This window comes from Cololabis saira, chromosome 3 (genome assembly GCF_033807715.1).
Source record: "Cololabis saira isolate AMF1-May2022 chromosome 3, fColSai1.1, whole genome shotgun sequence".
NCBI classification, from domain to species: domain Eukaryota; kingdom Metazoa; phylum Chordata; class Actinopteri; order Beloniformes; family Belonidae; genus Cololabis; species Cololabis saira.
This window is the reverse complement of record NC_084589.1, coordinates 38,574,376-38,595,283: the sequence shown is the minus strand read 5'-3', so window position 1 is coordinate 38,595,283 and position 20,908 is coordinate 38,574,376. Positions and strand designations below refer to the sequence as shown.

Sequence of the window (20,908 nt, the reverse complement as noted above, 5' to 3'; positions counted from 1 at the left end):
AAGAACAAATGAACACATCACAGGTTCAAAGTACAGGAGAAAAATAAGTAACTATTTTACAAATATAAAAGACTCACCGACACGATCAGAAACACCTGAAAATTTTCAAAATAAAATACCTCAAATCTGTTGGATGGGACCATTTCCGACGTATATAATTGCAATTCCACTGGCTCTTCACAAGTGTTTTCAGTCATTTACGATGTTGTGAAAAATGTATGAATTAAGAGTCAGTTTCCACAATCTTATTGTAATTAGTAAGTTTAAACTGTTACTGTTGTTACCTGTGACATATGTATTTCCTTTCTCAGTCGACATCAACACGCAGGTCTCAGAGAGCTCCTGAACCCGTAAGCCTTTATGTTTGAGCTTCGTACACGCCAAAGTTGAGAAGTTTCTATTGTTTGATTATGTTAAAGTTGTATTCCAGCACACTGATTAAATAAATAAAGTGTAGATAAAAAAAATGATGGGGGTCAGCTGTCTTCACTCAGTTGTACCTTCAAACTATCAGAGACCTTTGGAAACGTTTTCATGAATAAAACCATCGGTGTACACAGTGTTTTGTCTTGGTAGTTCGGCCATGCAGCAGCGACGCAGAAGCAACAGACTCCTACTCCGGTGCTGGAGGTGTCTGAAATATTTTTAGTTGTAATCCTGGACATGTTACTGTGAAGGAGCACCTCTGCACTCCAGATGTTGAACTGCTGCCTTTAAGTATTGATGCAATCTGTTGGTTTCCGTAGCTACACAAATATAGATGTCATTTTATTTTTATTGGCTCTGTATGAATTGGACTAAGTTGGAATGAGTCGAGCTGTATTGTTGAAGTCTTGAGATGACATTTGTCAGGATTTGGTGATTTATAAATGAAGCTGCATTTAAACTGAATTGAATTAAAGTATTAATTCAATTTAATACTTTAAACCAGACAGCTTGATTGAATTACTGACGTCTGATGATTATTGTTCTGAACAGAGCATTTACATTCCTTGCTGGTTTATTTTAGCGGGAAGCATTTTTTTGTACATTTTGACAATAAATTATGCTGAGAGGACTCTAACTGTCCCGGTCTGGAGCAGTTTCACCATCTTTTAAGGTGCAATTGTCTTAGTGGTTCAAACATTTGTAGTAAAAAGCCTAATTTCTTATCAAAGTAAGTCTTTACAATACAAATGTTTATGTTTCGACCTCTTCAAACCAGCTGCCTCGAACCTTTTCTTTGCCACTCAAACATGTCACTGTGAGTCCTCTTGTTGGCGCTGGAAGCCCTTCTTCTGCTTTTCTACCATCTCGGCATAAAGACCTCCTTTCTTCATCAGCTCGTCATGACTTCCCTCCTCCTTCACCGTCCCGTTGTCGAGGACAATGATGTGATGGGCCTTCTCTGCGACGCTCATCTTGCTGGCGATCATCAGCACCGAGCGGCTCCTGGCCAGGTTGGACAGCGCCTGGCGGACCTGAGGGGTATGATGGAGACCCGGTGTCACACGGAGGGAAACGCCCGTAAGACAGCGCAAAGCTTGAGCATTCAAGACCCTCCTACCTGATATTCGTTCTCCGTGTCCAGATCACTGGTGGCGTTGTCCAGGATCAGGATTTTTGGGTCTCTGATCAGAGCTCTGGCAATGGCGATGCGCTGCTTCTGTCCCCCAGACACTTGGCCTCCTTTCTCCCCGGCATCTGTGCGACAGCAAAATAAACAATTACGGTGTTTGTTTACATCCTTTAATAATCAAAAGACACATTTGTTTGGGCGAGAAGATGAACATTGTTATTAGTTTCTACTGTTAGTGTTTTTCAGCTACTGGATGCCCTACATTTCCTTCGGATTAAAAAAGTATCCATCCATCCATCCATCTATCCATCGTGATGGAAACACCTTTTTTCAAACACTGGTTTTTCTGTTGTTGTAACAGCTCGGTTGTATTGTGAATTTTATACTTCTGAGTGTAAAATAAATAGCTAAATAAGTGACTCTGATGTCTTGTATTGTTAAGCTTTCTAAAATACACCAATTTAAGATTTACCGGTCACATTAGGTTTATTTGCATAATGTATCGGTATCGAATCGGTATCGCCGATACCAGCCTGGATTTTACTCAATATCGGATGGGAAAGGAAATCGGTGGTATCAAACATCACTAGTTAATAAATCAGATGGCACCAACGGCTTGCTTTCATTACACAAGTGCCTGCTTTTAACTGCCTTTACCCACTTCTAACTTCTCTGTGTGAAATTATCTTGGAATTGTTATATAAGTATAAATATTGTTATTTTCGTTTTCGGCCAGTGACTCGGTCTACATGACAAACCTGTGTCGTAGCCCTTCGGCAGCTCCAAGATGAAGTTGTGGGCGCTGGCCTGCTCGGCAGCTCTGAACATCTCCTCGTCAGAGGCGTCTTCGTAGCCGTACTTGATGTTCTCCCGTACGGAGCGAGCAAACAGCACGCAATCCTGGCTCACCACCGCCATCTGTCAGCAAACGGGTGAAAAGGAAACATCAGGGGGGCCCGTAACCGTCTCTGTAACCATCTCTGCTGACTTTTCTGTTCCAGCTGTGAAATATGGTCATTATCGCCTTTTTTGACAGTTGTTGGCTTTTAAAGGAGCCGTCTGTAAGAAATGGTCAAAACTGGTACTGCAGTCACTTTCAAAATACTGTTGAGCGGCGTGTACCCTCCCCCTCCTCCCCCCGACCAGAGGTTGCCAGGTAGGCTGCAGAATGCAGCAGGAACGTAGGCTGCCATGGCTGCCATAATTAGAGCCGAGCTGGCAACCCGGATGCCGAAACAATACTGACTTGGTGATTGGGAGATAGGTGGAGGGTGGAGCTTCAGAAACAATACTGACTTGGTGATTGGGAGATAGGTGGAGGGTGGAGCTTCAGGGCCAAAACAAAAAATGACAACATAAACATCAGTTGAGGGCTGCAACTCCTCTTTTTAAACTGGAATATCCTGGCTTGAGTGCTGTTGTCAGTGACATAAGTATTTGAAATTAACATGATTTTTAAATGTCTGTTGACATATCGGGGTCATTTTATGATTCGTTTTATTATTGCTCCTCCATACAGCTCCTTTAAGATGTTGATGTTTTCAGTTGGTTATTTAATCTTTTCTTTTCTTTTTGTTTTAACTTATTATTTTAGGAATTCTGGTGAATGTTTTCATCCTTTTTGATTTGTGATTATTGTAATTTTTTGTATGTCTGCGTGTGGACCCCAGGAAGAATAGTCTTCACATGGTGAAAACTAATGGGGATCCTTATCAAATATCCTCTCTGCCATCCCTGTCTGACATCTACAGCTCCCGCTGCCTCAACAGGGCAAGGAACATTTTAAAGGACAACACCCACCCCGGCTCCTTTAAGAGTGGCCAGGAAAATGTTTTGACGGTTCGGATCCAAAATATTATCAAATCATGTCTTTTCCTACAATAAATTCATGCTAAAATGTCTAACAATTAGCTTTAATCCACCAAATCTTTGTGAAACCTTGTCATGTAGGTACTGGTCTTCGTAGCTTTGCAGGGGCTTGCCGTCCAGTAGGATCTCCCCTTCTTGCGGCTGGTAAAACCTCTCCAGCAGCTTGACGCAAGTGGACTTCCCCGATCTGTTCAGTCCCACGATGGCAGTGATTCGCCCCGGCTTCACCTCCAGAGACAGTCCCTGGTAGGAGAGAGGTACATGCTGAGGATATGGATCATTTACTCCATGGTACTTCTGCTGGACCTCAGTGGGGGATCTGGGGATCACAGCATTTACTTCCAGGTTACAGCATGTTGTTGGGATTAAAAGCTGGTTTAAATCATATCCATGTGACAGACTCCAGTTTGTTCTTGTTAGTGAGGTTACGTCTGCTACGGTGTCCCGCAGGGTTCAGTACTAGGGCCAATCCTGTTCAGTTTATAGATGGAAAGATATACACATCTCGTGTCACTGCATGCCAGATCACTTAAAACCTTTATAACTAGATTATTTTAATTCATTATCTGATATTTAAATCACTGCATATAATTCCTCGACACAGCATGAAATGTAGGTACAGTACAAGATACAAACATGTCAGTTGCATTCGTCCATCTCTGTAACTTGAGCACAACTCTGAGTGCATCATCAAAGCCACCTGAAGTTTTTTCAGTTTTGCACCAGAAATGTTTATTCATGCACCTCTTGGGAAGTATTATCCAGAACCATGGCATCAATGTTGATTGCTATGCTGATGATACGCAGCTGTATTTATATATGAAGCCAGATGAAACAGAACCGCTACTTGAACTTCAGGCGTGTTCTGACGACATTAAGGTCACTAACTTTTTGCTTTTAAATTCTGATAAAATTAGGTTTTTGGTCCCAAACACCAAAGCAACAGATTGGATGATTTTGTGCAGTCCTCTCGTACAAATGTGAGAAACTTTTGAGTTATTCTCGACCAGGATTTTCTGTTTAAGCAACATATTAATCAGGTCTTTTTTTCATCTATGTAATGTTGCAAAGATAAGGAGCTTCCTCTCCCAGAGAGATTCTAAAGAAATAATTAGTGATGCACCGATTGTTCGGTAACCGAAATTGTTCGGCCGAAAATGGCAAAAAAACACTTTCGGTGTTCGGTGGAATAAGTGGGGAAAAAAAACAAACAATTAATAACGGCGTTGTAAAATAAGGAAATAGACTGGCCGCTCCGTCCCGTAACGTTGAGCACTACATAAATCGTTGGCCAACCAAAAACTAACCCCATAAGAATTTTACCTAACATTCACCAGGAGGTGGAACCAAAACAACATAATGCTGGGAAATTAAAAAATTTTCATTTTTTTATGTTCAATAAATATTTTCTACCTTGTAATTTTGTAAAAGATTTTTTTCTTTGAAAAGCATGCCTAAATCAAATGTATTTGATTTATGCAATGGTGAAAAAATTGGCAAAATGCTGCTGAAGAATCATGTTCGGTATTGTTCGGTATTCGGCCAAGTGTTTATTATTATTTTCGGTTTCGGCCACAAATTTTCATTTCGGTGCATCACTAGAAATAATCCATCTGTTTGGAACATCTAGACAAGATTACTGTAATGTATTATTAGTAGGATGCCTAAATAACTCTCTGATTATTCTCCAGCTGATCTAAATTGCAGCAGGGCGAGTGCTGACAGGAATCAACAAGAGAGAGCGCGTCTCTCCTGTGTTTAGAATCAAATCCAAATTAAAGTTCTGTTCAAGGGGAGTTTTTTCTTGCCGTTGTTTGGCTTAAAGGTTTTTTTCCCACTAGGGGAGATTTGTTTACTTAGATGAAAAGCACCTAAAGACAATTTGTATTGTAATAGACACTATATTAAAAAAAAACTGAACTGAAATGAATTAAATATTTGAAAATGTAAAAAAAATGATGGGGATTAAATGTTTCATACCTTAAGCACAAGGCTGTTCTCCTCCGTCTTCCCTGAGTAGGAAAACTTCACATTTTTAAACTCAATATGGCCACTAAGATCCCCAGGGGCCAAGCTGCCCGAAGGGGGCGCCACAGGCTTCCGATCCAAGTATTCAAAGATCTTCTGAGAGGCGCCGATTGCTTTCTTCACCTCTGGGTAATAGCGCATGACAGCCTGGAAGACAAGCAGCGAGTAAATCAGGAGAAAGTGTTTTCTCCAAACAAAATCATTCCCTCTTCCTGGGCTTGCAGCTCACCTCGACCGCGGAGGCAAACTGAAGCTCGTAGAGAACGAAGGAAACCAGGTCTCCGCTGCTGACAGCCCCCCTGGTCACAAGCGTCCCTCCGTAGTACAGGATAAATATTTTCAAGGCCAATGTGGTCATCTGCAAAAACATGAAAACAGTGGTTTGCAACCTTTTGTTCATGTGCATTAATCAAACTGCATCAGTTGTTACTTGAATTGAGGCGTTTTTTGAAAAACATGCTCCCACTTGAAGACATGTTTACATCTTGAAATGGAAAACTTGGTTGCCCACGATACATAATTCATCCCTTAAAGTGCAACTAATCAACCAGATTTTTCTGTCCCCATCACCAGTAAATGAGAGGACAGTTACCCCTTTTCCACCAAACCAGTTCCAGGGCTGGTTCTGGTTCACAACTCGTTCAACTTGTGAACCAGCTGAGAACCGGTTTGTTTTTCCACAGCTCAGGTGCTAAGGGGAGCCACATCATTACATCACTGCAAACGTCAGTTACGTCGCTGCGTTTGCATTGGCGTGAAAGTTGCAGCAACAACAAGGTATTTGCTGTAATAGGACTTGGTCCTCGTAGCTCCTCCGTGGACCCATCTCTAAAAGACAGGTTGTCTCCTCCTCAGACCACTGCTGCTTTGCTGCATCCAGATTAATTCTTATTTGAAAATGTCTCCGTCTCCCAGTCTTGCTATTGCCGTTGGTCTTAATAACTCCACTCCCTCCGCTTACGTAAGCAGTTCTTTCCTCTAGCCCAGCTAAGAGTTAGTGCTACCTTGGAACCGGGTTTTCTGGCCCGGAGCCAGTTCTTTGTCCTTGGAAACAGAAAAACCCGGTTCCAACATCAGCACCGTCCCAGAACCAGAACCAGAACCAGCCCTGCACTGTTTTGGTGGAAAAGGGGTAAAGGCTGGATTATGGTTATGCAACAAATCGATGCCGAGCCTACACCGCAGGTTGCGCCATGCCGCGCAGCCCACGCCATGCCTGACGTGCACCTCCCACAAATTGTAACTACGCGTCAAGAGGTCGCAGACCAACGCAGACCGAGAGGGCTGTGATTGGTTCGCTTGGTAGCAACGCATTTCCGGTTCCGGTCCATGAAGTGGTCGTGAATTTTCAGCTCTCTTTTCTTCGTGTATGAGTGATTTTTTTTTTTTTGTTTTTTTGCACAATAGTTGTCCTTATCTCTTTGATTCACTGTGACCGGAAAAGTTGGATAAACCATTCAGGAAAAGAATGCACCCCCCTAGCGCTCGCGGGGGGTATTGCACCGCGGCGAAATGGAGTGACGGAGAAGTCCGGAGGATTCCCGATGGCGTGTGCTCTCCGTTGGTGTAGCGCAGAACCATAATCCAGCCTTAAATGTAACAGAATACCAACATCCTCTGGCTCCCCCTAGTGCTTCTTGTGAGAACTGCAATAATCAACTCCGCCTGCTTGAAAATGACCCATCAGCCCCAAGAGCCTGTAGTCAATTTCAATTTCACTGCTACAAATGTCATGATTGCTAGCCTTCTTTCCAACGTGGGAGGGGCTTTTGGAGTACAGCTGAATTACAGTAGAGAAGGAGAGGGAGGGGTGGAGCAGGTTGTTTCTGTTTTAATGGCCATATTTTCTTTTTTTTATGTGTATTCTTGCATATTTAAACTGTCTGATGATTTAAATGTGTTACTGTACTGTAGGCGGGGCCACAGTGATTGACAGATGAGTCCCGTGGCTGCTGCCTGTGCATATTGTCATATTTTCATTATCACTGCACACAATGAGAGAAACAAACAGAAATAGTTCATCATTCAGGGTTAAACCGAACTTACGCTGTTAGCCCAGGTGGAAGCTGCGTACGCTGCTGCTTCCTTTTTATTGAGGGAGTAAGTGTGTTCCAGCCGCTTCCTGTACTTCTCCGTCTCCCCATCCTCGTTGGCGAAACTCCTCACTGTCTTCATGCAGGCGAAGGTCTCCGTGGCAACCTGGTTGGCCTTCGCCAGCGAGTCCTGAACCTTCACAGCGATGGTCTAAACACCACAAACAGACTGAATTTAATCACAAGCCGGCTTCCAACCGCCTGGGAGTTTATCTGATCGCTACGGAAGAGTATTAGGGCCAGGCAGGAGAAAAATAAAAATAATATTTTAGAGGAGGAAAATTTTTTTTCATTATGCACTTCGAGAAAAAAGTCAAAAATGTCGAGAAAAAAGTCAAAATTTGATGACGATATTGATTTGAAACATATCACACATATGCAGTTGCATAACTTCAGAAACGTACCTTTAACGTTACACTCCAAGGATGTAAGTTAGTTAGTTAGTTAGTTACGGCTGCTGCTGCATAGCTTTCAGTCGCTCTCCTAACTGGATTTGATGGGCCAGAGGAGACATTTCGACTTTATTCACAAAATTGTATTTTAACTTTATTCTCGAAATTTCGACTTTATTCACGAAATTTCAACTTTTTTCTCGAAATTGTATTTCAACATTAATCTCAGCATTTATTTCTACTTTTTTCTTGAAATTGTATTTCAACATTAATCTCGACATTTCAACTTTTTTCTCTAAGTGCACAATAAAAAAAATTCATCCCCTCTCAAATATTTTCTCCCCTGCATGGCCCTAATACTCTTCCGTAGATCGACCACGGGCTCAACTAAGGAGGGTTTTCTTCACCTGGTGGAAGTGTCCGGTGACCTCCGGGATGACCCAGATGATGGGAAGCCCCATGCAGGTGAGCAGCGTCATCTTCCACGACTGGCTCAGCATGAAGAACAAGAGGAAGGCAAAGCGCGCCGCGTACCACATCAGCAGACTCAGCTTCTCGCTCAGCGCCTCGCTCATGTCGTTGGTGTCCGTGGTAATGCGGGACACCAGTTCGCCTGAGGAAAAAAACCTGCTCATTAGTCTCGTCAGAGGAATTACAGTATGCATGTCTTCCCTCCACATTCCCCTACAAGTTAAGACTGATGAGATCTTTTTAGTCCCACCGGGACGGAGCTGCTGAGCTATGGCTTCGCTGCGGTGTCGACCCAATCTCAGAGTGAACTCCGGCCCCACTGGGACCTGTTTGGCTGGATTTGGTAAGATTAAACGTTTATGTGGAGGTTTTGCTGGGTCTAACCTGCACATATAAAACCCATTTCTCACCATCTGTTGCATGTTATCCTTAGCAACAGGATGAGTGCCATTAAATAAAAGGTCCTTTTTGATCCACATTCAAAGAGGAAATCTCTTCTGAAACCCTTTCAAGTTTTCACCCAACGTCTCCACGGGTTAACGTCGAATTGTGGGTCGAAACAAGCCGATTCTCTTACCAACTTGATTAACCGTGTGTGGATAATAAAGTAATGACATTAAGTGTTTCCTACTTTTTTTTTGGTAAGTTCCCTTCATCAAGAAGTAGGGTAGGAATATTATTTAACTATTTAATTATTATTTCAGAGTCATTGATAGAACAGATATGGTAGTACTATCTGGTATTCTCAATTTATTTTTTTTTGGAAGTTGAGTTGTGGGGGTTTTGTGTTCTATGTATCTAAGGTATACCCCTCTTTTTGTGGTTGAAAATATAAAAATACAATAAAAAAAAAAAAGAGGAAATCCCTTCTGAAACCCTTTCAAGTTTTCACCCAATGTCTCCACGGGTTAACGTCGAATTGTGGGTCGAAACAAGCCGATTCTCTTACCAACTTGATTAACCGTGTGTGGACTTATCCGGCTTGGCGCCAAAAACAGACTCGGCACGTATCTCTAGTGGAGCAGAGATGACAATCCCATCTGGGACGCTTCTGCTGGGTCCACTCAGTCAGTACGTTTACATGCACTAACAGAAAGTCGAATTGTTTCCTTAATCTGACCGATATCGAGGTTTTAAAAGCCACTTTAGCTGGGCTGTAGTCGAACCCAACTGAAGCTCTTGAAATCAAACTTTTAGTGCCAGATAATTCATGTATACCAACCCACGCTTACCCGAGCTACTGACCGGTGATGCTACTGGTGATGACTCTAAATGTTGAAATAGCAGTAAAACCACATTCATTGATGAAATGACATAAGGGATGGGAAGGGGGGGTAGCAGTTTTACAGGGGTGATAATTTGGACCGTTTTTATTTCAGCGGGGGATGCCATCCCCCCCTCATCTCCAGTACTGAGTATAGGCGATGCGAAGTTTGCAACCTGGAAAAGACGCAAAAGTAGGACCTCTGGATGACGCCTTTATCCAATAAACACGCACAAAATAAAAATTATTTAATTCCTTTCAAGTATTTGTTGAAATATTCTTCATTTCAATAATGATAATTTAATAATGTTGAACATGCCCCCGGACTCCTCCCTCTGGAAGTGAGGAGCTGCGGGAGCGGGAATAAGTACAGTCACGGCGTCACAACAACATGGTACCAGAAGAAGAAGAGGGAGACTTTGCTGCATCTTACCTGCAACATGATCAGGTTTAGTTTGTACGACATTTACAGAGCTGCTGCATCGTTGGAGTCTATATGTTACCATGTTGTTGTCCTCCTTCGCTCTTGTTTACTAATTGTATCGGAAGAACGCCAACATGAAAGTGCGTGTGGCGCCATCTACACTCGAACCAGCCTCATCAATAATCGATTGTCTTCTCACATTGTATACTTGGATTTCTCTGAACCTCCAGTTTAATCCTCAGCTAGATTGTTGTAATAGCTTGAGTTAGATGTGTATGTAACCGCACTGAGTGACTGAAGTCGCCTCCGACGACTGTGACCGGCGTGGCCGTGTTTCCGAGCACGGTAGGACCCGGTGGGATCTGGGAGCAGCAGCGTCAGGACTGGTCTCAATCATAACTCTGCTGTGTTTACATCGGGGTTATTTACCTGTGGAGCTGGAGTCGAAGAAAGCGATCTCCTGCTTGAGCACAGCCTGGAAGACGGCTCCCTGCACCGAGGTGTGTATGAGGCTCATGGTGATGTTGTAGATGAGGTCACACACAAACTCGAACACAGCGCTGGAACACACACGGGATGACAAGATGATCACTCCAAACACCTCATAACACTTTAACTTTACATCAGCTTGTTCGCTTTAAACTGATATATTTGCATTTCTTTGAGGGGAAAAAGAAAAAAGCTTGTTCTTTCCACTCAAATACAGCCACTGCTTTAAACGAATAAACTGAGGTTAGAGGAGTGATTCCATTTCACCGACCCTAAACCAAATGTTATCCACTATAATTCATCCTTCCACTCATTTTCTTTACCTGCCACTGGGATACACTGCTGAAATATTGAAACACATAAAAAAAAGCGGTGTTTATTACCTGGCGATTGTCATTAGTGTCATGACTGTGATGGCCTGAATGAACGCATCAGATGACCCTTCGTCCTGGATCCAGTCAGCCATGTGACCCGTGTACTGAGGGATGGCCATCTCACCTGCACCAGGAGTTCACAGCGTTAGTATTCAGAGCCAGCGGTCGGTCATTAAAGTTAAGATACCTCCACAACCCAGCGGCGCCGCCCCACGTACCGTAAGACGACCCAACCACGAGAACTAACACGATAACAAAGCGTCCCAGGTACGGCTTCATGAATCCCACCAGCCTCTTCAGGGCGGCACTGGCGTCCGGTCCGGGCTTCTGCGACGGCTTCCTCGTAGGCTTAGCTGAGACGTAGCGAGTCCAGTAGAGCCCGGCCACTGCCGTCACCACGTAACCCTGCAACAGCTGCAAAACAAAGGCCAGCTCAGGACTTCTCTCCACGATGGACACAGAGGACGCTGCATGAAATAAATCCCTGGATGTCCAACTGAACCAAACACATTCACAAGGTTTACATCCTTTTTCATTGAAATCTGGTCAAAATCATATTAAAAGGTGAAATTTAGGAATAGGATTTTAGTAGCACTACAATTATTGTTCAACAACAATAATAACAACCTTCAGATAGTACAGAAATTAATATATTAATATACTACGTATTTATTAAATGGTGACAACAGAAATGATACAATACTGCAGGTATGACAGTGAAAGGTGGATAATCCATTAGCTAATATCATATTTATATGTGCATGTATATAGCTGTGAACACATTAACATGACCCTGAACAGGAATATGGATGGATGGATGGATGGATGGATGGATGGATGGATGTATGGATGGATGGAGAGTTTGTGTTTGTGTATAACAGTATCTATGAGTGTATGACATCATCTGAGTGTATAACATCATATATGAGTGTATAGCATCATATATGAGTATATTACATCATATATGAGTGTATAACATCATATATGAGTATATTACATCATATATGAGTGTATAATATCAACTTTATATCAACTTTATTGCAGACACAGGTCCATATAAAACATAATACAATATAAAACGTATAAAAAAAGAAATACAAAAATATTAAATATACATCTATAATACAAGCTATTGCTTGTAATATATTCAATTTATAAAACATACAAGCTATTGCACCAATGCCACCTTAGCCTAGAGGTGAATCTATAGCAGCTTTTCAAAGGGCTGACTAAAGCTTCAATTATGTGGTTCTCTGATTTGTCCAATCGACACATAAAATCAAACATCATATATGAGTGTATAACATCATATATGAGTGTATATGAGTGTATAACATCATATATGAGTATATTACATCATATATGAGTGTATAACAGCATATATGTGTGTATTATGTATGTATGTATGTATGTATGTATGTATGTATGTATGTATGTATGTATGTATGTATGTATGTATGTATGTATGTATGTATGTATGTATGTATGTATGTATGTATGTATGTATGTATGTATGTATGTATGTATGTACGTATGTATGTATGTGTGCATGCATGCATGCATGCATGTATGTGTGTGTATAACAGCATTTATATGTATGTATATATGCATGTGTATAACAGCATGTAAGTATGTGTATAACAGCATCCCAGTGCCCCAGGCCACTCACCCTCTCCCACGAGTGCCAGCCCCACAGCTCCTCCAGCGTGGACCGGCCCATCGCCCCCAGCGCGGTCACGTACACGGGGAAGTGGAAGCAGAGCACGGCCACGCTGCGGAGCGCCGCGGGGCTGCTCATCCACGGCAGCCTGCCCGGGCAGGTGCAGGCCAGGCCGGCCAGCAGGGCGGCCCGGGCCACGGCGGCCCCCCACAGGGTGGCCAGGGGCCGCGACCCCAGCAGGGGCGACAGCTGGGCCAGGCGCAGGGCACGCAGCACGCACAGGTCCAGGACCACGCACACCAGCGGGGACAACAGGCTCATCTTCTGCATGCCGGGTCGATCCTGCACAAAAAACAGCGTGTACATTTTTCTTTATTTTTTTTCTTCTTCATTGAACACAATAAAACAACATAGAACAGTAATTAAACATCTTCTCGTAAGGATAATAGTATACTTAGTAGACATAATAAGAGATGCTGTCAAATATAGAGCTATATAGAAAAACGGTTAACTATATATTGAAATAAAAGACAAACAGGGGTTTTTATAAAGTGCAAACTATAAAAGTATCACAGTATTTAAAATCAGGCAAACAAAAGTGCCAAAAAGAGGAGCAAGGACTGAGGCATGCATCAAAAAAGCAGAAAAAACAAGATATGTCGTCACAAATCTTTTTAGTCATTTTGTTGGAGTTTTTAGTTTTAGTTTAGTTTGTTGTTTTGCACAGTTTTTAAAAATATACAGGAAATATCAAATATAAATACTATAGGTGCAGGAAGAGGCAGAAAACCCAATGGGCTTATTTGAAGCCTCCACCGAAGATATTAAAATTTAATGTGTTATAAAGAACACAAGATTAACATACAAAAACAAAAAGTACAACTACACAAAGTGATGGCCAACTAATAATGCAATATATAAATAATAAAGAATAAAGACAAAAAATTAAGTGTGCGTGAGTGTGCATGGGATATTGTTTTTACAACTTATATTACTTATATTGAGTCTATTTTCCTTAGGGATAAGAAGAATACATTTTTTTTTTTGTCTGCACACATAATAATGGTTAATACCATGATGGTAAGAACCTAAGGCATATATTGCATTTTTTATATAAAATACATATGATATTTTTTTTTAAATATGCACGTATATTTATTTTATTAAAATATATATATATATATATATATATATATATATATATATATATATATATATATATATATATATATATATATATATATATATATATATATATATATATAGGAATTGTGCAACCGGGTACACTTTATACAATATTTTAAAGTGAGTTTCCTTAATCTTTGGGGAAAACTGCGTTTAAATAAAACGCCAGACCAGAAACAGGTTTTACTTTCACTTTGATGCAGAACTGGATTCCTTTCGTTTGCTCCAATGCGCATTTCTGGGAAACGCTGAAACCAACCGATAAAGATAAAGACGACAAAAACAGCAAAACTCCTTCATGTGATAATAAAGTTATTGTTATAAAAAACGCACAGCTCGGACTGCAAAGGAACTAACACACGGAAGCTACTACATTTACGACCAAAATCCGACGGACTTACTGATTATCCTCTTGAATGAGCGTCTTGAAACCTAAAATGAACTCTTTTATCGAGCTAAAAGTGTGTTTATGAATCCCTCGCCGGCAGCGTGAGGAGACGTCAGCCAGCCGACCCACAACTGCAAAAGTGAAACCAAAAGCAACTGTTTATACCTCGACCTCGGAAAGTCCCCTACTCTGATCGTCATAAACAAGCGCTTAACCTCGCAATCCTTCATCTACTCACGTTTTTAGAAAGCCGATCTTCCATAAAAATGTTATGAAGTCAGGTCGGTACTGTACAAAAGTACACTGCTGTTATGTGTGTGTATGTGTAATGTGATCCGCCCTCCAGCCGTGCGGCGCAGGCGGCAAAACGGCGACACCATGTGGTGACCAGGCGACACTGCAGCAGCGTTGACGTCACCTAAGGTCAAGAACTACTACTACTACTACTGCTACTACTATACTACTACTACTACAGTACTACTACTACTACTATTACTACTACTCCTACTACTATACTACTACTACTACTATTACTACTACTGCTACTATTACTACTACTACTACTATTACTACTACTATACTACTAGTATTACTATTACTACTACTGCTGCTACTACTATACTACTAGTACTACTATTACTACTACTCCTACTACTATACTACTACTATTACTACTACTGCTACTACTATACTACTACTACTACTATTACTACTACTGCTACTATTAATACTACTACTACTATTACTACTACTGCTACTATTACTACTACTACTATTACTACTACTATACTACTAGTATTACTACTACTACTACTACTACTGCTATTACTACTACTGCTACTACCACTACTACTACTTAGTAGTAGTAGTAGTACTACTACTACTATTAATACTACTACTGCTGCTACTAACACTTCTACTAGACTACTGCTACTACTATTACTACTACTACTACTTCTACTACTATTAATACTACTACTAGTACTACTATTAATACTACTACTATACATACTATAGACGAATCCGGCGACCGGTTTGTGTGCGCCGCCATCTTGCGGCGGCGCCATTGCTGCGGTGGCAGGTGTCAATCTGCCACCGCAGCGCTGTCATTGTAACCTGACGCTCTACAGCATCATTATAGCTGGATTGATGATGTTAGACAGTGGCCTTCCATAAATAATGAAGGTATCTTAAATTAATGCTGATGTTAATTTATAAATAATGATTTGTTTGAGCGATAAGCAGGAAAGAATAGAGGAATAGGGAGATAAGGGAGTGTATGATTAAACACTGTAATATAGCTCTCTCCACCTCCTCTCCTTACGAGGCATGTCTGCACAATTAAATATTACCTGTGTATGTTTTGTTTAATTTTAGGTATCCAATAATATTTTATTGATCGCCTGGCGTCCGATGACGAAAAAAAACGCAATTACAGGTCTCTAATTGAAGGGCAGAACTATCTCAGCTCCGGATGATACAGAATACATACATACATAACCCCAATCTGCAGATAAAACTAGTTTGTTGAGGAAAAAATATTAACTCTATTTGTAGCTGCAGAAGAAAAAAATAATCTCACGAGGAAAACAAAAATATTGCTCGTGTCTCGGAGCCTCTTCAGCATAAAAAAAAAGAAAAGAGAAGTAAGAGTAATAAAAAAGATGTACTGTATGTTGTACTATTATACTAATTTATTGAAACACATGGCGAGTCAAACATCTACCAAAGCAGCTGTCAAACACTAAACAAGGTAGTAAGACGTGGGTTGTGCAGAACTGCGGCAGTAAATCCTCATCGGAGCTCCACTAGTAGTGATTTCATATGGATCAAACCGTTAATAATCATTATTTTCTCCATATACCGCTCCCTGGCTTCCTTGTTTAAGGTATCCAGGTAAATTCCAGTTCCTTTCCAGCAGTTTAACATCTTTTTTTTGCGTTCCGTCTGTTCACTTGGTGAAACAGAAAAGTGGTTTTGACAGTCCGTCCCGTCTTCATTCACTATCAAAACAAATGCACGTGACGGGACAGGAGTGTTCCGATGATACAAATACATTAAGAGAGCCTGGCAGGGAGCGGAGTAATAGATCCATACGTATATATGTCTATGGGCTGGAGCGGAGGAGCGGAGCCGCCACCGCAGTAATGGCGGCCCGCTCGACTTCCGGGTTTCGCCGGATTCGTCTATACATCTTATAAGTACCTGGGTGTTCACCTCAACAATAAACTGGACTGGACTACTAATTCCTCTGCACTCCACAAAAAAGGCCTGAGCAGACTCTATCTGCTCAGGAGGCTGAGGGCTTTTGGTGTGCAGGAGAAACTCCTGAAAACATTTTACGACACTGTGGTGGCATCAGCCATTTTTTATGGAGTGGTCTGCTGGGGCAGCAACATCACAGCTGCAGACAGAAGGAGGCTGGACAAAACAATCAAAAGGGCCGGCTCTGTCGTGGGCTGCTCTCTGGACACAGTGCAGGTGGTGGGAGAGAGGAGGATGATGGCTAAGCTGTCATCCATGATGGAGAAGGACTCCCACCCCATGAAGGACACCTTCAGAGCGCTGGAGAGCTCCTTCAGCGACAGGCTCCTTCACCCTAGGTGTGTGAAGGAGCTACAGAAGGTCCTTCCTCCCTGCAGCTGTGAGACTACACAACCAGCACTGCTCACAGTAGACCACATACAAACCTGACAATAAATGTACACAAGGGAAATAATGTGCAATATCTTTCACTCACTGCAACGTGCAATTATGTAAATATCCATCTGTAAATATCCGTCTGTTATCTTTTTCATATACTAGTATTTCTTATTATTTATCTTTCTTATTATTACTATTATTATTATTATTATTGTATACCAGTTACTGTTTATAGTGTTTATAGTGTGTTATTATTATTACTGTGTTATTACTTTTTATATTGTTGCCTCTTGTTTTTGCACTATCCCCCTTTGCTGCTGTAAACTGCAAATATCCCCTCTGTGGGACTATTAAAGGTTTATCTTATCTTATCTTATCTTACTACTACTACTACTACTACTACTACTACTTCTACTACTACCACTACTAGTATTAATACTACTACTACTACTCCTGACCAGTGTTGGGGTAGTTACTCAAAAAAAGTAATCCATTACATATTACTAGTTACTTTAAAAAAAGTAATCCCTTACGCTACTTAGTTACTGGTTGCTGAAAGTAACTAGTTACATTACTAGTTACATTACTTTTGGATTACTCCACGCAATATCACCTGAGCTGCACCATAACTCGATTGCCAATGAACAACATATACAGGACTGTCTCAGGAAATTTGAATATTGTGATTTTCTGTAATGCAATTACAAAAACAAAAATGTCATACATTCTGGATTCATTACAAATCAACTGAAATATAATAGTTATCCAAAAAATTTGAATATTCTGGGAATCTTAATCTTAAAATGTAAGCCATAATCAGCAATATTAAAATAATAAAAGGCTTGCAATATTTCAGTTGATTTGTAATGAATCCAGAATGTATGACATTTTAGTTTTTTTTAATTGCATTACAGAAAATAAAGAACTTTATCACAATATTCCAATTTTCTGAGACAGTCCTGTAGTTGGAACCTTATTACTGCAGTGCCCAGATCAGCACCAGAAGTCCCGTAAAATCACGTAAAATCACGTAAAATCCCGTCAAATCCCGTAAAATCACGTTAAAGGCTGATTTATGGTTCCGCGTTACACCAACGCAGACTTACGGCGTAAGGTACGCGGCGACGCGCAATGTACGGTTGCGTCGCCGCGTACCCTACGCCGTAGGCTCTGCGTCGATTAAACGCGGACCATAAATCATCCTGAAGTCAGACAAGTGTTGCGCAACGCGTGAAGACGCATGAAAGGCAAGTTTGATTTTCTTTTCTGTTTTCCCGTTCTACATGTAGCTGAAAAGCTTAAAGTAACTAAAGTAACGTATTTTTTTGTCTTCGAGTAACTATAACGGGATTAACCAAATTACAACTGTAACGCGGTACATTACTGCGTTACTGGCGAATGTAATTTCGTTACAGTAACGCGTTACACTCAACACTGCTCCTGACTACTACTACTACTGCTACTACTACTATTACTACTAATACTACTACTACTGCTACTACTATTATTAATACCACTACTACCACTACTACTACTACTACTACTAATACTACTACTACTACTACTACTAATACTACTAATACTACTACTACTCCAGACCCGAGCCCACTAGACTACCACTACTAATCAAGTACAAAAGTCTGTCACACTTTTGCACTTATTGGTAATAATAGTCTGGACGGTATGAAGGTAGATTTCTGTCTTTATTATTCAATCAAAAAATATGTTCAATCAAAAAATAATTGTTGAAATGCACATTTTTTTTTGGGGGGGGGGTTCTCAAATATTTTTTTGCATGCAAGGTGTTTCGATTGGAAATATATTTTTTATTTTGAAGCAACTTTTTCATTTGAATAATAAAGACACAAATGTCCTACTCATAATATGACCCAAACACACAAAAAATATTTTCAATTAAAAAATAATCCACTTCAATCAAAAAGAAACCTTTCAATCAAAGAAAAGAAGCTGAGATCCATCGGGTCGGCCACCTCCTTTGGGTCTGATGGCGGCGAAAAGTAAGGGACAGCTTAAAGGAAGGAGAGGGGAAAGAAGTTTAAAATTGAGAACTTACAATAAAAAAGAAAAGAGTAAAATGTGAAAATATGTGCACTGCCGGTCAGGAATTTGGACACACTCTCTCATTCAAGTCAATAAGGGGGGAGTGTGTCCGGTCTCTGGACTGGCAGGAAACATACCTAATTAAAAAGAAAATTAAAAGGGAAAAAAAAAAAAACATGGACCAGTCCCGCCCTTTTTGCTGCTGTCTCTCTCCTAAAATAACCATCATTCTAGAGAAAACCATCATACCCACACACCACACATGTGCATGCATACACACCCACATACATATAAGAAGAAATCTGAGCAAACACATTGATTTTGTAATTTTGTTTTTGTACTGCTTGGTTTGTCTGTTTGTAAAATACATAAAAAAATCAATCAAAGAAAAGGGGTGTTCAAATATTTTCCTGCATTCAACGCTTTTATTATTTTTTGATTGAAGCAACATTCTTTTTTGATTGAATAATAAAGTCACAAATCTATCTTTTTTTCTGCTTTGGTCCAGAACACATGAAGTCTATTTCTTAAAAAAAAAAGAAAAGATGTGAAATACAGATTAATCTGTCCACACAACACATTTTCACTGTGTGATGAGATAACAGATGAGACTTTTGTTTATCCAGCTTGTGGGATATTTCCTTGTTGCAGCCGTAGCTAAATCTATTTATCATCATCACAAGGATAAAATATCTAAAAATAGACAAATAAAATAGACACACTTTACATTCTCTACAAAATATATAGGTGTTATAAAAAAATATACAGGTTAAAAATAAATATTGCCCAGTATGAACATCATAAATGAGTCAAGTGAAACAACCTGCTGCTGAAGGAGAAGCTGGTGAAGGCCCATTTCAGATGTCTCCAAGCCCTGAAATGTTGTCATCATTTCACACTCCACGTTGTAGTGATTTTCTACAGTAATCCTTTTTTCCGTCTGGTTGTAACGGTTGTTGATGAATGACTGTCTTCTGACAGTCTTCGTCATAGGTCGTAAGTCTCCAACAAAGACGGGCACCTTTGCAAGTTGACTCAAGTAACGCTCAAATGCTGAGATTTGGGGCTTTGGGCTAATTACTTTGCCCTCAGTTCTCATTACACTTTAAATTAAGAAAAATGCTATTTCTTTATTTTACATTAAAAAGTGAACCAAATAGGGGCATCAACACCGAGGAATGACTCGTTTTTTATGTAATGATGCTTCTGTTTGACTCTAAAAAAGAAACTTTGGACCCCCTGACAGCTTCCTTCCTCCTTTCCTCTGCCTTCATGTTAAAAGGACAGGATGAGCAAGGCTACACATGTTCCTACTATTTTAAGAAGCCTCTTGGACAGCTCTTGTAAATCTCTTTGATTACATTTCCTGTCCTTTGTAGTTTAGCACATCCAATTTATTTGTAATTTACAAATATTCAGTATACAATGCAGTTTAAGGATTTGTGCTCTACTTTAATGCTTAAATCAAAAAAAAATATCGCCAATAACATCCTGGTCTTGGTATTTTTCTGGAGTGGAGTTTTGATAATCTGAGTGGAATTTATAGCATGCAGTTAAAACTTAAATGACATGCAGGAAGTGAATGCACCCAGAATAATACACATGTTATTAGATGTTTCAAAACTTAAAGGTGTGACTGTGACTTTTTACTGTAGCATTGAGAGTCATCACAGCAACTCTTTAGTCACATGAATGTCCGTGGTTTTGCAGAACAGGGGAAAAAAGGATGCCACTTGAGCAAAAAGGGGCGTCCGGGATGAAATCCAGAAATATAAAGCTGCCGGAAGCAAAATCATCAGAAGAAAGTGAGGACAGAGTGAAAGCCGTAGGTTCAAGGATGAAGAATGGGCATCTAACTGCTTCTGAGTCCATGTCAGGGAAGAAAACAAAGATAGAGCTGTTTATTCTTGCAGAGCTTGAACTGGAATCTGAGCAGGATCTGTGGCCCGGGTGGTCGACTGCAGCCGCGCTGTCGGTGAAGTAAGACTCAAGTCGGCAGAAGGATGTTC

General features: G+C 40.6%; 1 protein-coding gene across 1 annotated transcript; it reads right to left on the bottom strand.

The window, feature by feature from the left end:
- Positions 1-14,494, bottom strand: tap1 (transporter 1, ATP-binding cassette, sub-family B (MDR/TAP)). The gene is made up of 13 exons (XM_061717468.1): positions 14,434-14,494; positions 12,632-12,964; positions 11,181-11,376; positions 10,972-11,086; positions 10,529-10,659; positions 8,348-8,553; positions 7,502-7,699; positions 5,685-5,813; positions 5,408-5,602; positions 3,497-3,670; positions 2,317-2,476; positions 1,547-1,683; positions 1-1,460 (listed from the first exon to the last, which is right to left on the bottom strand). Exons 1-13 carry the CDS (start codon positions 14,455-14,457, stop codon positions 1,239-1,241), a joined length of 2,220 nt encoding a protein of 739 aa, XP_061573452.1. The 5' UTR covers positions 14,458-14,494; the 3' UTR covers positions 1-1,238.
- Positions 14,495-20,908: the final 6,414 nt, after the last annotated feature.

What these genes read in the sequence shown, in the direction of transcription:
- tap1 (XM_061717468.1), bottom strand. Translation starts at nt 14,457, where the DNA reads ATGGAAGATCGGCTTTCTAAAAAC. An exon ending in CTTCGACTCCAGCTCCACAG is followed by an intron (nt 8,554 to 10,528) that starts GTAAATAACCCC and finishes TTTTTTCCTCAG; the next exon opens with GCGAACTGGTGTCCCGCATT. An exon ending in AGAACAGCCTTGTGCTTAAG is followed by an intron (nt 3,671 to 5,407) that starts GTATGAAACATT and finishes CTCTCCTACCAG; the next exon opens with GGACTGTCTCTGGAGGTGAA.